The sequence below is a fragment of the Varanus komodoensis genome, unplaced genomic scaffold, assembly GCF_004798865.1.
Source record: "Varanus komodoensis strain SLA01 unplaced genomic scaffold, ASM479886v1 scaffold10, whole genome shotgun sequence".
Classification (NCBI taxonomy): Eukaryota; Metazoa; Chordata; class Lepidosauria; order Squamata; family Varanidae; genus Varanus; species Varanus komodoensis.
The window spans coordinates 16,515,989-16,531,901 of NW_025335269.1; the positions used below are offsets into that span (position 1 = coordinate 16,515,989).

Here is a 15,913-nt window from a genome sequence, read left to right on the forward strand (position 1 = left end):
CAATGCTCCCATCTAGTGGCCTAGACTTGATGCTTCATTGTGGAAGCTGTATTTGAAGAGGACCCATCCCTGTCATTTTCTTAGCTTTTCTTAGAAGTGGAGCTAGTATCTGGAAAAGGGTACACACTGCCTTTGAGTCACTGCTTAACTTCCCATCACTGGCTATCAAACATGTAAAAATAGCTCATTTTTACCTGCCCAAATTATTTCTCAAGAGCTTTTTCCAGGTATTGCTGTTGCAATATAGTTCAGATGCTAATGGAGAATTCTATATCAATGGCAGTCTGTCCACTTTGGGACCAGTAATTCTATCCCTGAATAGAAGAACCCACACCCAGTTTTGCAAATGGTGTTTGAATAAGAATCCAGTCATTTCTATCACCAACTGTGACTATTACATCAGTGACATAAGTGCTGCATGACCTTTGGGATATTGCATCAAATAATTTGGCGCACATTGTTTCAAAAGGAAACATTCACTTTGACACTGGGCTCACCAATATGAGCAGCAGTGCATTCCAATGCATTTTCTTTCATACATACATTTGGGATTGCAAAGTGAGCAAACCAAGGCATGCCTTTAACATAATAGGGATTAATTGTGATGAATTTACAAGTATTGTCTTCCTTCCTAGCAAATCCTAAATGCAGGAACAAGTCACACAACTGTTCTTGTAGCTAAACTATTTTTGTAGCCCTTAAACTCATGGAAGTGCCTGTAGCCCATCTTCACATGGGACCGTCTCATCAATAGCATATCCAGATCACAGCTAGCATGCAAATGATTGTCAGGGCTTGATAATTTGTCATTTGATCACATGGAGTGAGGAGGGTCTCTTTATATTTATTGCATGAAAGCTTGACTGAAACAGCTGCTTCCTGATACAGATTTGGGACACCATTAAAGGTAGCAAGTTGCAGATGAAGCATTATATTTTTACTATGGATTTTCTACTTCAGACAGCAAAATTTATTTCACCCAAGAAATGGCTATGTTCATCAATCCTAACCCTTTACTACTGTCTGGAGGGAAAAAAATGTTTTGCTTTCATTAGTTCAGCACTGGCCTCAGATTTTTTCTTGCAATTAAACTCCTAAAGATTTCTGGGTTTGCCAGAGACTGTACATCTGTTTAAAAACAAGCTGTTTGTTGACGTGGATATGATTAATCACTTAAAAATGTCCTTGCTGTTAGGAAATTGGAACAATAAAGAACTTGCTGTGCTACAGTGCATGTTGGCACATAGACACATCCAGGGGAGGCTAGTGCCTTGGAGTACCATGGATATAGTCTAATAAAACTCAGATTAAAAGCTGATATCGTTAAGGAGGCCGACTAACATGGAAGTCACTAGCTGCACCTTGACACCTCTTCAGCAGGTGAGAGATCCCTGCTGAATGAACGAATGCTTGGAATACAGAAGAGAATTAGGGGTAGGAAAATTCCCTTCAGCTTGCTTTAGAATCAGTTTATTAATTACAGAAACCTTGGCAATGCTTCATTTCCAAGGCAGGAAATCTGAGTCTCAGGGGCTTGGAATGCTTGCCTCAAATACAAGATCAGCCAAATACAGATTTTAATCCAAGCAGAGATGTATCCTACTGATTTCCTCTCCCTGCCCCTCCAAATACCTACCTACAGTCCTATAAATCACCTTCCTGACTTTTGCCTACACAGTACTGCTGTTGCTTCTACAGCAGGAAAGAATGAAGGGAGAAAGGGCTTTCTCCATCCCAGCAGGAGACACATCATTACACAATGCGCCAGCCACAGGCTGACACCACTGGGAGCTTTGTTAGTCCTGGGTGCAAATGCCAGCTGGACTGAGACTACAGCAGGGCAGAGGCTTAAAGCCCTCATGCTACATCCCAACCCAAATTCCACACATTCAACCCTGCTGCTGTATCTCTTATTTACATGATGATGGTGATGATGGTGATGATGATGATGATGATGATGATGATACAGAAACAAGGAGCAGTCTTGTTCTTAATATTCTGTCTAGGCTGGCCTTAAAATGAAAGCTGATTGATTAACATGAAAGTATTTCTCCACTTCTGTGGCAAATATAGGACTACCATCAAAAACAGCAGGACTTGGTTCCCCTGTCCCTCCTCCAAATAAGGAGTAATAATCTAAAATGCATTTTCTGACTATATCCACTTGCACTTGAAGTAAGAAAGAGCTACATAAGCAAATTCAGTTTTTTAAAAAAATTCTGCACTTCTTGGCTGTAAGAGTTGCAGCTTCAGCTTATTGAAATGAGCACATTTCCCTCTACTAGATTGGATGATGGGCTACGGAATTTCAGTGAACGTTATAGCTGATCAGAGGTTTAAAAACCATCAGCATGAAAGACCCAGGGGCAGGTTGGTGCCATCGGTGGGAAGAGCTTCAGACCAACTTCCCCCTCACCAAAGAAAGGTCTTTGACAGTACTGGAATGTTAGAAATTTTCTGTGTCCTGAATGCAAGTGATACATGAATGGATAGTGTCTGCTTGAACATTGCCTCTTTCTCTTTGAGTGTGAATTGATATAGTGAAAACAAACAAAAACCCTAGGGAATTATATGGATCCCATCATTTTTACTGTGTGTTTAGCACTTTTAGACTCTTGAAGATGCTTTAAGATTCTAATTTTCACTGGGCTCACTAGAATGTTTTGATATGTTACTCATATGTGATGTGTCACTGTTGCTCCTAATCTGCTAATGAAAATAATAATAATTAATAATAATATTTACATGAGATTGAAGGATGGATGATCTGGCTAATGGCTCCTTAGTTATATCTAGGTCAATATTGGAATCAGGCCACCTATCCAGGTGCAGCACTTTATTTGCTGGCTCACGGTGGGATGTTCTTTCTATTAAATAAGCATATTTTAAATCATGCTAAAATATGTAAAAAACTGGGGCATGCTTCCATAGGGAAGGAGAATAAACTGTTGCATTTCTTCTATGTGTTATGCAGCAAACTGGTTTCTAACTGTAAGAAATATCTCTTCATGTCCAGTAGTTATGGAGAAGGAGTGAAATGGATGACCATTGCAGATTTTTAGTGGAAAACAATTCAAAGCCCCCCTTTCTATGCTGAGTATGACATTTGTAGCAGCTAATATTAATCAAGCATTTTATAGCATTTCCTGAATACCAATGCCTTTTGAATACCTACTGTCATTCTGATTGAAGTACCATCCTGGAACTTGCTTACATTAGTAAGCATAGTTAGGTCAACTGAACATGTACATAAAACTGCAGGCCAAGCATATTTCCCCACTGAATTCAGTGGGATTTACTACTGGTTATAAGATTACACTGTAAGTGAAAAAAGAAAAAGAAATTGAATCACCCAGTGCTTATGTAAGTTTATTTTGTTTAGTTATGTTCATTCTGCAATCTGCCTTGGATCCCATTTGGAGGCCAAAAGTTACATTAGTGTTTTTCTGAAATGACTGCATCTATAAACTCTAAATTGATTGTATGAGTGCTTTGAGTGGCACTTGGACAGTGTCTTTCAGTGTGGTGCTTGGACAGGATATGTCTGCAAAACTTGGTTGACCTGGTGAGCATTATATTGTAATATCCAGTTATGAGAAGTTCTATATTGCCTGAACTTTTCCTTAGTGCTTGGTGTTTCCTCTTTAAAAATTCACCACCATCTTTACAGGCAACTAATTTGGTTGAACCGTTGTGATGATATGGGGCAGCAAGGTTCACCCCACCACCCAAGTCTGATTTGAGCCAAATCTATTTGAGAACATTTGGTAGAAGACCCCTCTTTATTCATTTTACAATAGGCGAGTTCGCACATCAGAGCAGCTAACTGTAACAACGAGCCATGGTGGGTTGGTTGTTTTGTGGACAACACATGGCACATGCAACAGCTTACTGTGGGTTACTTGCTCCCTCCCTCCTCAACTTTCCCCCTCAATTTTCTGGGTCCTCTTCCACAGGAAGCCTCAGCAGGACTAAATACTCTCTCCCTCCCTGACATGCTCAAGAGCTGCTCTTGGCTCCCCATGGCCTTTCTGCATTTCAAACTAACCTTTTCCAGTGGTATTCCTTCTCTCAAAACTGGGTGGTTTTTTGACTGGGATGTAACCAACCGCATGTCTCAGTCCAAAGCCCTCCATTGCCTTGTCAAAACTCCCTTCTAACAGAAAAGAGGGTGGGAAGCACTTTTGCACTTTCCAAAGCTGCTTTGAGAAAAAGTGTAAACTATGTATCACCCTAAGGAATGGCAGGGTGAGAAAAGAAAACTGGAGAATCTTGTTGAGAAGGGGATGTAACTCCTTCTACAGAATTTTTGCAAGCAAAGACTTGTAGATTTGTTTTCTCTTGACAGCAAAGGCGAAAAATAATCTGTTTGGAGCTAATTTGGGGCAATGGCTAGGGGTGCTTCCTGTTGTACTTTGTCAGTATGTATCCCCCATGCAGGCCTGTGCAGTTCTGCAAATGTGACTAAAAATGTAAATATAAAATAATGCCTACACTCAAGGGGCTGTCAGTGGCTGTCAAAATGGGGATTGGAAAAGCCCACTGTTTGTAGTGGGGGAGGCTTAAAGTGCTACAAGGCTTCAGGGAGCTGGAAGACCTCTTGATTATGGTGGGGAGAGCAGTAAGTCAGTGCCAACCACACCAAAAAGTGGACAGGACAACCTCAGGAAGAGTGGGAAGGGGATTTTAGTTCACTTGCCATGTAAGTCGGTAGACACTAGACTTTAGTGACAGTGAACTGGTCACCTGGCTTGGATGACACAAAAGCCCGCCATGGGAAGAACTGTCCTTACAAGAGTCATTTTTGGAAAAACAGCAAGCCACTGTGGTGAACTGGGCTGCATTCAAATGACACAACCACCAGCTGTGGTTCCCTGCCCCTGGTGGGTTGCTGTTTCATGACAACCACATCAATGTGTTGTGTAATTTGGGGCAACTCTTTGTACATTTCTTTCTAGGGAGTGAGGACCTATGTATTTTTTCAACCAGGCAAGAAATTTTTAGGAACAATAAATTAGGTATTGTTCCCTAAATACAGAAGCTGGGCAGAATCCAGAACATCTCATGCATGTGACTAAAACATTCGTCTGTAACTACTGGATCTTTTCCCATGTTGTAGTTTGTGAGGGCCTTCCTTTCTTTGGCAAAAGTGTGAGGTGCTTCTTTGTGAAGGAAGGGCATGAAATGGCCTTTGACTTATGTGCCAGTTCCTTGGTCCCAGAGTGCAAAGTGACCATGTCTCCTATTTGAAAAAGGACTGTTCTCGGTTTGAAGGCCCGTCCAGTCCAAATCTGGTCTAAAGATAACAAATCTCCAGAAGTGAAAGCAGAAACCTGGAAGTTGCCCCGCAACAGTGAACAGCTAGACAGCAGCCTGAGTGGCTCACCAATCACCCCACTATGGCATTGGATTTCCCTTTAAAGTGTACATGCATTTTTAAATTTCTACATTTCTAAATGGCCATCCTACTCTGGGGCTAAAATGGATGAATATGGGATACCTGTGACTGGGTCTTCCACTGGTTCAATGTCCACTTAAAAGCACTGCATAGCACTAGGGGACAGGAAATTTATAGTCCTTTCTACTTGCTCTTTTACCTGATCCTTTCAGAAGAGACTGTAGCTCAGTGGTTGAGCACATGCTTGGCATAAAAGTTGTCCCACATTTGGTCCCCAACAATTCCAGGTAGGGAGGCAAAAACCCTGGAGAGCTACTGCCAGCCAGTGCAGACAATACTGGGATGGATGGGCTGATCCTCTGAATCAATATAAGGCCTTTTTTCTCTGCCCATATCTACACACTTCTTTCCTCAAGCTTGTTGCCCCACATATACACTTCGTGGTCTAAAATTAGCATTGAATGCAGACAACATTGTTTAAGAAATACTGGCAAAATTTCCACATAGCATAGAAGCTGAGAGAGAAGTGGGATGCCCAGCCAAACATTCTAGTGTGGTGCTCTTGTTTAGAGGTCCTGCCAGCCAGGATATTCTGTTCCATTCCTGTTCCCCCAGTTAACTGTTCCTCACTGCCAATGTACAAACCATTCTAAGGTCCCTGGGTATGCATAGACCTCATTTGGATATTTTGGAAGCTTTCCATCCCTCCAGAGTTTCTTTTCTAAAGATATTTTTTGTTCTTTTGCAAACTGCTAGGGTTCCCTTGAGCCTGCTCATACCTTTCTCTTTGGCTCCATAAGGTGCTCTGAGAATGTTTTAGCATATAGGATGGCATGATATTTATAGAGAACATTTTTCCCTTCCATTTCCCCCACTTCTTCAATAGTAGAGAGGAACATTGACCACTTTCTCTTTCTCTCTCTCTCTCTCTCTTTCTTTTTTCCAGATACAGAAGAGTAAAAACACACACACACATATGTAATCAAAAAGAGACTGCAAATTTCTTTCATCATTTTAACTGATCTTCATTATTCTTCTCCTCCTTCCACAAAGACCTGTTTCTGGGGAGGGCATTACGCAGCTTTCCAGGCCCTGCTTCTTTTCCTCCTCTCACTGGCTACTTCGCAGTTAATGACTCTTGAGGCTTTCACTTCAGGATTTTTTAAAACTTGTTTTTTTTCATGTAAGTGAAGGTTTGGGGCATTTTTCCCTCTCTCCCCTGCTCTCTCTCTCTCTCTCTCTCTTTAAAACAAAGTTTCCCCTTAGCAAAATTACTCCTCTTTCAGGACTTACAAATAAAGCAAGTGTGAGATCTTATGTTGGTAAAATGAGTTCCAGCTTGTGAAGGATATTTTGACAAGACAAAGCAGAGAACTGACCCATCCATGGAAAGAGGCTTGAAAAACACTCCATCAGTTATTTTAATGTACAAGAAAGAAAGGAAGGAAGGAAGAAAAGAAGAAGAAGAAGAGGAGGAAGAGGAAGAAGAAGAGGGAGCATTTAATTGTCTGTCCATTTGATGCCATGATTCAGTGTTGGGTTTTTGTTTTTGACAAAAAGAATTCTGCCTGTTTTACAGATAAGAAGCAAATTGCTTAATTCCTAGTCAGCTTTATAGTATTATTTTTTTAAAAAAACAACAGCAACAAATATTCTCTAGATTTTATTTGCTGGAGGCCTGCTTGATTTGTATCTTTGACTGTCATTCGTTTCATCAATTGTCTTGTTGGTTTGGCCCTGTTACATGAATGTTGCACAGGCTTTGGGTGATTGTGTTGCCTTCTGTAAAAGGAGCATCCACATGACAGGATCACTTCTAACCTTTTCAGCCACCTCTCAAAACACTGTGGGAAGCATCCCAATTCCTCCTGTGAGATCATTTTTCAGCACTGAATGGCTTGAGGAAGGGACAGGTAATGTGCCAGTACAGGCAAATGGAGTGCAGTGTGCATTCATGTCAGTTAGTCTTTCTGGGTTTGGATCACCTGCCTGTGATACCAGTATGAAGTAGGAGGAGATTGGAAATGGCATCCGAGCAGTAAAAGGCAGGTGGCTGATACTGCCAATATGTCAGCTGGGCCAGGAGAGAGTAGGGCATTCCCAGTTACAGGAGCTTAGCTGTACACTGCTTGCTGCAATGCCTCCTATTAACCTCCAATTCCAGAGGAAATGACTTCCTTTCCCCCTCACCTGTCCTCAGCGCATGGCAAACTACAAGGCTGGTGAAATCTCCAGTGCCAGAATGCACAGCTCTAGAGCCTGATTCCAACTCAGGGAAGATTTTGGTGGCTGCATTCCAGTTGGGGGCAGAGGGGAGAGAGGGGTCCAAAGAAAAAAGGGACAGGCCAAGATGACCAGTGGATTTTAGCTTAACGCTCTTACTACCAGGAAGAAAGCTTTGGGAGAGACATTCCAGTCTTGTAGAAAACCACACAAAAATGTACAAAAACCAAGAAGGAAACTGCACCAAAGCTAGGAAACTACCAAAACAATAGACAGTTAAGGAAAAGGGATCAGGCCAAGGCAGTGACATCTAGCAAACCCCACAAGGCCAAGCTGTTTTGAGCTGGTCCTCGTCTCCCAACCTTTTGCCTTTTCTCTTCCTGGAGAGGCGCTTCCAGCACTTTTATTACGCTAAAACTGGCCAACGAGGCTGGCTTTGTGGTACAGAGTGAGCAATATAAAGGTGGTTAACAAGAAGCATCCATCAAGTTAATGATCCTTCTAATTCTGCTCATTTCAGAAAGTTCCAGACTGAATTCCCCTCCTCTCTCCCCCGCAAAACTGACTTTCAGGGAGGTTTGTGCTGCTTGTGGGTGACATGGCAGGAACCCTGGACATGACCTAATTGACTTATCTGACTTGATTTCAGACCAAATCTACTGAAAAAAAACCTCCTGATGACTTCAGTAGGGTATCTGAAATGTAGAGTGCATGAAAAGCTCTCTACCCAAGCATGATTTCAGGCATCCTGCTTAGGTCTGCATTTAGGTTGCAATTCTATACCTGCATATGTGGGAGTGAGTCCAATTGCTCTCAGCAGGACTTACTTATGAGTAGATACATATAGGATTGCACTGTTCAAGGGTTCTTGGTCCAAGCCCTACCCTTTGGGGCAACATTCTCATGACAGAGTGGACCATCCACCACTGGTATACGCATCCTGAAAGAACAGCACACAAGTAAGGAACCCTTTAATTGGGATGTCAGCCCTCATGGAATTCCGCCCAGGTTGGTTATTTCTGTGTGCCCCACATGCGTTATCAGTCCGTCCTTCTTCCAACGTAAGTGTGTGTGGATTTGCAAGCCTCTCTCTCATACCCTTTGGGCTATTGGGCAGTATAGACATTGTTTTAAAAAATGAAATACATACATTTTTCTGGAAGATTCCTGGTTATTGTAGATTTAGGAATTCTGACATACTGAGGAAGGATTATACCCATATTCCTGCAGGATCCACTGCACTGGTAAAAGTGGATTCTCCATTCCCTCTTTCCAATGTCAGCCCCTCCAGTGCCCTGCAAGTGCTGCACAAAGACAAGGAATCCCTCTGGGATGTGCTCTGTGTGTGTGTGTGTGTGTGTGTGTGTGTGTGTGAAACAAACCCCAAAATTGGGTGGAGGGAACTGCCATAAACAGAGCCCCTCTCCAAGAAAGGCAGATCCTGCATCCAACCCCAAGTGTTCATGCTAAGTTAGTTTAAAATATATTTATGCTTGTAGGCATTGCAGCTTTATGTACCTCCCCACTAAAGTTCAGGGTGTAAAATAACATTTCTTCTCTCATGCCTCATACTGTTATGAAAAATGGGAAATTGAGGATAAAAATAACAGGGACTTGCTTAATGCCGCTGAGCCCTCAACTGTACAGGGTAGATTTTCCCAAGTTGTTACCTTCTGGGTGTGTTTGGCTACAAAGAGGAAGGTAAAGATCTCTTCTTGCTGATGACAGAGTGTAGGACACGGAATAATCAGTTCAAGTTGCGACAGCCCAGATTCAGGCTGGACATCAGGAAAAGCTTCCTCACAGTCAGAGCAATACGACAGTGGAACCAGCTGCCTGGAGAGGTGGTGGGCTCTCCCACACAGAGACATTCAAAAAGAAACTGGGCAGTCATCTGAGTGGGATGGTATAACATGGTGTCCTGCAACAGCAGGGGGTTGGACTCGATGGCCTTCATGGCCCCTTCCGACTCTTCTAAGATTCTATGATTCTAAGCCCCATCCCATGACTGGCCAGGGATGATGGCGGTTGTGATAAAAATCTGGAAGGCGCCAGGTTGTGGAAGGCTGCTACAGAGATTCTAAAGCCTGACATTCCAAATACTTTGAAGTTTTTAGTTTTTGGTTCAACGAAGAAGTACTTAGTGCTTTACCAGAACACAACAGACTGGTTGGTACAGACTAATCCTTTGTGTGTTTATTCAGAAGAAAGTCTCATTGATTTTAGGATTTTAAGATCACTCATTCCCAAATAAATGTGTACATGGGACCGTGACCTTAATTTTCTTAAGAAACGGGTTTTAGAAAAGGTGCATAGTTCCTTTTCTAGGATAACAAGCTACATATCTCTATTTATCCAAACAACATCCCATCCCTTGCAATTCCTGTGCTCAAAAGTAAGTGGAAAAGTTACATACTTTGGGAAAAGTATATATTTCCTCATTTTTTGCATTCAGAAATATGGGTAAAATGGAGAAATGGGATTATGCATAGATTTAAATATGTTTATAGATTAACATAAAAAGAAAAAATATGGGGGGCTGACCCAGTAGGTCTGATGCTCTCGATGACTATTAGGTTTGTTCGGTCTGTTAGTTAGTAGAAAATAATAATAAAACTTATTAAAAAAAAAGAAATATGGGTAAAATGCACACAAATATACTTCAAGCAATGGGGAAAGAATGTGTACCTTTCAATGATATATACATTTGATGAACACATTTTAAAAATATGCACAAATGATGCGTAGGTTTTTATGTGAAAAGAAAAAAGTAAACTCACAATCTGACAGGAACACAAGGATAGAACAAGCTCCAACGTGAAATTTGGAGAATTTGGACAAACTGGAGTTCTGCTTGTATGCCACCTTTAAACAATTAACTCCCTGTCCAATTCATTTCTAGTGTCAGACCCAGGCTTGCGGGGGAGAAAGCTTGAAGGCAGTGGAACCCTCCTTTTCACTTGCCCTTTTTTTGTAAAGTATAGAATCAAAACACATCTCTGCTTTTAGTCTATTAATCCACATCATTGTGGCTTTTCCAGCTGTTTGGATTTACTCTTCAGTGCTATTCTGAGTCATTCATTTATTTGAAAGCATCTCTGCTTGGTGAGCATGTGGCCCAGAAACTGTGGAAAGGAAGGAGTGGCTCTAGTGTTCGCCATCCCTGGGTGTGTGTATTCCTATTCATGAAGCATTTCCTGCCCCAGACTCCTTATCTGGCCCTGCAAGGAATTTTCTCTCTACCTCTGTTCACTATATGTAACTTGTAATAATACTGTGGCCTACATTTCGGCGGGGGGGGGGGGGGAATGTGAGGACAGACATGATAAATGCTGGAGAGAGTAGCATTTATTGGTGAAGACATCTTCTTTATTCCTTGCACAGGACAACAGGGCTTTGGTGTGCAATGTGTTAATTTTCCCGTTTCTCCTTGCCTTATTCCAAGTTGCCTGACTTTCTGCAGCCCATGGCAATATCTGAAATGACCAATCATATTGGTGAATGGATATGTTTAAAGGATTTTCTGCCATGGTGTCATGGTTTGGCCTCGGGCAAATCACTTGGTCATCATCTCAGTTCCCACCTATAAATGGAATTAATAGTGTGATGCAAAGGAACTAGAAAACAGTCATAAAGAAAGATTGAAGGAACTGAAAAATAAATACTAAGAAGGGATATGATAACATTTTTCAAGTGTCTAATGAGATGTCACAAAGACGAGGGCTGCAACGTGTTCTCTGTCATCCAAGACTAGACGACATGAAATAACAGGCTTAAGTTACAGGAATACAGATTTTAGCTGAACATCAGAAACATATGTCAGAGTTGTCAGTCAATTACTGGGTTCACACGCCATGCTAAGCAATCATGTTTTGTTTTGTTTTGTTTTTTTACTACCGTGGGTTAGCCAGACACTGTTGTGGTATATCACCACAGCTTGTTTTGGGGCCCAAAAACGATGACAAGGAATTTATTTATTTATTTATTTATTTATTTAGAGTTTTTGTATGCCGTCCCATCGCTTATAGCCTCGGGACGGCTCACATAAATAAACAAACATGATACAAAATACAATTAAAATCTGGAAACACCCTGGCTGCACAATTAAATCCTATAGATATTAAGCGTTTTTAAAATATTTTTTAAATAAAAAGATCTTAGCCTGGTGCCGAAAAACAAATAATGACGGCGCCAGGCAGACCTCTCTGGGGAGCACATTCCACAGATGGGGCGCCACCGCAGAGAAAGCCCTCCTCCGGGTACTTTGCCTCCTGATGTGTCTCCCGGAGGGCTCCCGGAGGAGGGCCTCTGCTGCCGATCTCAAGGGGCAGGAGGGCAAATATGGATGCAGGTGTTCCTTTAGGTATCCAGGTCCCAAGCCGTTAAGGGCTTTGTAGATGACAACCAGCACCTTGAATTGAGCCCGGACTTCAATGGGGAGCCAGTGAAGCTGGTAGAGGACTGGGGTTATGTGAGAGTAATGCCCAGTCCCCATTAGCAACCTGGCTGCTCTGTTTTGCATCATCTGAAGTATCCAGACTGTCTTCAAGGACAGCCCCACATAGAGCGCGTTACAGTAGTCCAATCGGGAAGTTACCAGCACATGTGTCACTGTCGCTAGGCAGTCGTCCTCCAGGTAGGGACAGAGCTGATGGATTAGCTGAAGCTGAAGGAAAGCGCTCCTCACCACAGCAGTCACCTGAGCCTCCAAAGAAAGCTCTGGGTTGAGGAGCACTCCCAAGCTGCGGACTCTGTGCTCTAGAGGGAGTGCAGCCCCGTTCAGAACAAGATCCAAGTCACCTACCCTGGAGCCCGAGCCACCCACCAACAGGACCTCCGTCTTGTCTGGATTGAGCTTCAGTTTATTGTCCCTCATCCAGCCCATTACCTCGGCCAGGCACCGGTTCAGTACAGCCACTGCCTCACCTGGATTGGTTGAGAAAGAGAGGTAGAGCTGGGTATCATCAGCGTACTGATGGTTCCGCAGCCCACACCTCTGGATGACCTCTCCCAGCGGTTTCATGTAGATGTTAATGTAGATGCAATGCCCTGTTGTATGGATTTTCTTTGGGGTCAGACTAGATGGCCCGGGAGACCCTTTCTGACTCTCTCATTTCTATGTTTCTACTTATTGTCTGTTGTGACATCTGGACCCAGGAGCAACCTTTTTAAACAGAAATAGCAACAGAAGGGGCTGCCCTAGGCATTCGATCTTTACTATTCACAGCTTCCTAGCAAAACAAATGTCATAACTTGCCTTGATCCTATTGGTTGGGTGCTGTGCCCATCACCCTGTTTACTTTCTGAAATAGAGAGAAGGTAGGCAATTGCACAGAGGCAGAAGGGGGGAATTGCAGCAAAAGTGCTCATTTTAATGTAATAAACCCCCACCTTTTGTGTGCTGGATTGGCTAGGGAGCGTTAAGGAGATGGAAGCACAATCAGGAAGGGGGAGAGAAGGACCCGCTTCAAAGCCTCTCTTGAGGCAGTTGAGACCAAAAGCTGTAGCTGTTGGGAATGAAAGAGGCAGTTGTTTTTGGCATGTTTTCCAGGACTCTTTGGATGAGGATGCTTGTGAAAGGAGGTCTATTGACATAGAGATGGTGGAGGGGGAAGAGATGATCTTAAGGCTGCGGACTCCAGGTGTTCCAGCAGTCTCTGGGAACTGATAGGATTTGGAAATGCCAGGAAGAGCCAAGAGAGAGAAGCTGGAAGAGCCAGGCCCAATTCTTGACTCCATGAAGCAGTGTCAGGAGAGACGGGTGAGCCAACTAGAGGACCTGAGTAGATCTAGAAGGTTTCCCATCTTCACAGGTACATGCCCAGGGTTGGGGTTGGGCCCAGGATTACCAAAAAGGAGGAGTCTTGGAAATAGTTTCTAGTTTGGGTTCAATGAACCACTCCATGTATGCTCAGAGACTCTTCCATAGTTGGCTAATAGCTTGCTGGATGTACACTGGAAATAAAGAGCTTTTACCAAAACCTGTCTGTTCTTTGAAAATGAGGAAGGAACCCAGCTCCCAAGAGTAGTAATGAATGGACTTTGTTTACTGGTGCTGTTGTGATGCATGTCAGGAGTGGGGGAGCAGAAAATAATGGAGCCGGCCAGGGTGTATGATCCTCTGTCAAAGAAAACATGGTAAGTTACCACCAACTGTGACAACTCCCACTCTGGCTTGTTGTGATGTATGAACCAACCACATAAAACCAAAGACTTAGGGAGGAGCTGAACTCTCCATTGCTGGAGATATTCAAGCTAAATCTGGATGGCCATCTAAAGCTAGAGCTGTGTGCAAATGGCCTTGAAATTTCCCACAGAGATATGGATGATGGGTGGGCAGCAAGTTCAGGAGAATTCTCCAGCAGGAGAATTTCTCCAACAACTTCTCACAGATAGGCTTACTACTGACAAGGGTGCTAACACAGCTTCTTTCTTTTCACCAAAGATTTTTCCTCTTCCTCTGTTTTTTTCTACTGCCACTACAAGTGGCAATAGCAGCCCCAGTGCTGGCCTCCTTTCTGGATTATCCACAATACCTCATACTGAGCACTCTTCTGGGACATTGGTGGGAGGTGGGAAGAAGCAGGGTGCAAAGCTGATCCAAAAATGCGGGAAAGTTGGTGAAATCCTGCAAAATCAACTTTTATTCTAAGGAGGTAAGAAAAGAAAAATCTCAAGGTTTTTCTGAGAAAAGTCTTTTGAGAAATGGTGCCATTCTTTAGGCTCTCCTGAACGTTAAATTTCTGAGGACAGTTTGGGAATATGTCTCCACTGTGGGTATATATAGAGAGGTGTACAATGAAAGACAGGGTAATTGTTCAACAGCCTCGGTCGCTGATGGGCCTCCATTGGTCCTTTGCCACTTCACAAGAACCCTGAATCCTGCCCAGGATAAGTTCTGCAAATTTTCATTTTGAAAGCTATTTGCTTTCTGTTGGATTGGATGAGAATGCTTGAAAATATTGTGGATGTGTTTTTGGCTCATTGTTGCTTTAAATTGGATTCTTGTACTGAGAAGGGGGTTAGACCCAATGGTTCTAAGGTGTGAGGAGAAATAGAGGGGAGAGAGAGGGTCTATGAAGGATTTTCTGGCAGGGCCTCACTGTTTAGCCCTGGACAAATACCTCTTCTCTATATGAAAACAGTAGTCCTGCATTTGTGTTTTGGAGGAAACTATATTTTTTAAAAGGAGTAATGGTGGGTTTTGAGCACACAATTTAGTTTATGCTGTACTTCTACTGAAGGAGAAACAGAAGCAGGGAACAGAATAGAAATGGCAGAAAAAGGCAGGCTACAATATACCACTTTGAGCTGAGAGTGTGTGACTGGTCCAAAGTCCCCCACTTGGCTCCATGGCTGAGCAGGGACTAGAACCCAGACCACCTAAGTCCCAGGCCCATGCCCTTAACCACGACACGCCACTGGCTGTCCATTAGTTCCTGTAGGCATAGTTCAAGCCATTTGGTTCAGAAGGCAGTTCCTGCGGGCCTTTGGGTCCAGCGCTGTGCAAGTGGATTTCTTCCAGTGCAAGAGAACTTCTCAACCCTCTGGAGCAAATCTTGGAGGCTTGGGTGGGACAAGGGGCAGCAAGGGAGGGGAAATCTGCTTTGCCAACGGTTTTGATCCTGGAAGCAGATGGCCAGCATTGGCTTCAACTCAGAACATTTCATCTGTATTTTTAGGATGTAAAACTGCTTTCTCTGACACTTGGTAAGTAAGGCCTAAAGAGAGCAAATGTGCTGCTTATTTTAATTAGAACAAGGCATTCTCTTTTTCTGGATCTCTTCCACTGAAAAGTACAGTTGAAAACCACTTGTAACTCATGTACAATACAATGTAGAAAGTAGCATGGACTTGCACAAGCTGGGCATGCCTTAGATGAAAAAGGAGCTAAAAGCTTTGGATGCCACCTTTGCTAGTCCTGTACAAAAACATAGAGCCAGAATAAAAGATACCACCACCAGTTGTAGAAGTAGCTAGAAACCTTGCAGTGGGTATCTTGCAGAGCCACTCCATCCAAACATAACATGCAGCTTTGGATAAACTATGGAAAATTTGCGTTAGTGTCCTTCTTTGCTTGTTCTTGGACCCAAGAGTAGGATGAATTGCTTGGACCAAATTTCACCATTCACCCAATACTGGGACAAATTTAGGCACAGGCCTAAAATTTCTTGACAGGTTTCTCCCAGAAAGCATTAGCAAATAATTTCCAGTTTCTAACTTTCAGATCCCCTAAACAGTGAACAGCAAAAAAGCTTAAATGACCTGTCTCCAGACCTCGAATGCAAATAG

General features: G+C 42.9%; 1 protein-coding gene across 4 annotated transcripts in view; it reads left to right on the plus strand.

The window, feature by feature from the left end:
• Positions 1 to 15,913, plus strand: part of PDE1C (phosphodiesterase 1C) — a 183,795-nt gene that overhangs the window by 157,217 nt on the left and 10,665 nt on the right. Inside the window, exon 16 of one of the 4 annotated variants that reach the window (XM_044454850.1) lies at positions 6,345 to 9,435. The exons of the other annotated variants lie outside the window; for them this stretch is intronic. Coding sequence (XP_044310785.1) covers positions 6,345 to 6,358 — 14 coding nt within the window. The 3' untranslated portion in view covers positions 6,359 to 9,435. Of the gene's footprint in view, positions 1 to 6,344; positions 9,436 to 15,913 lie in introns of those variants that run through there. 4 annotated transcript variants of the gene reach the window in all.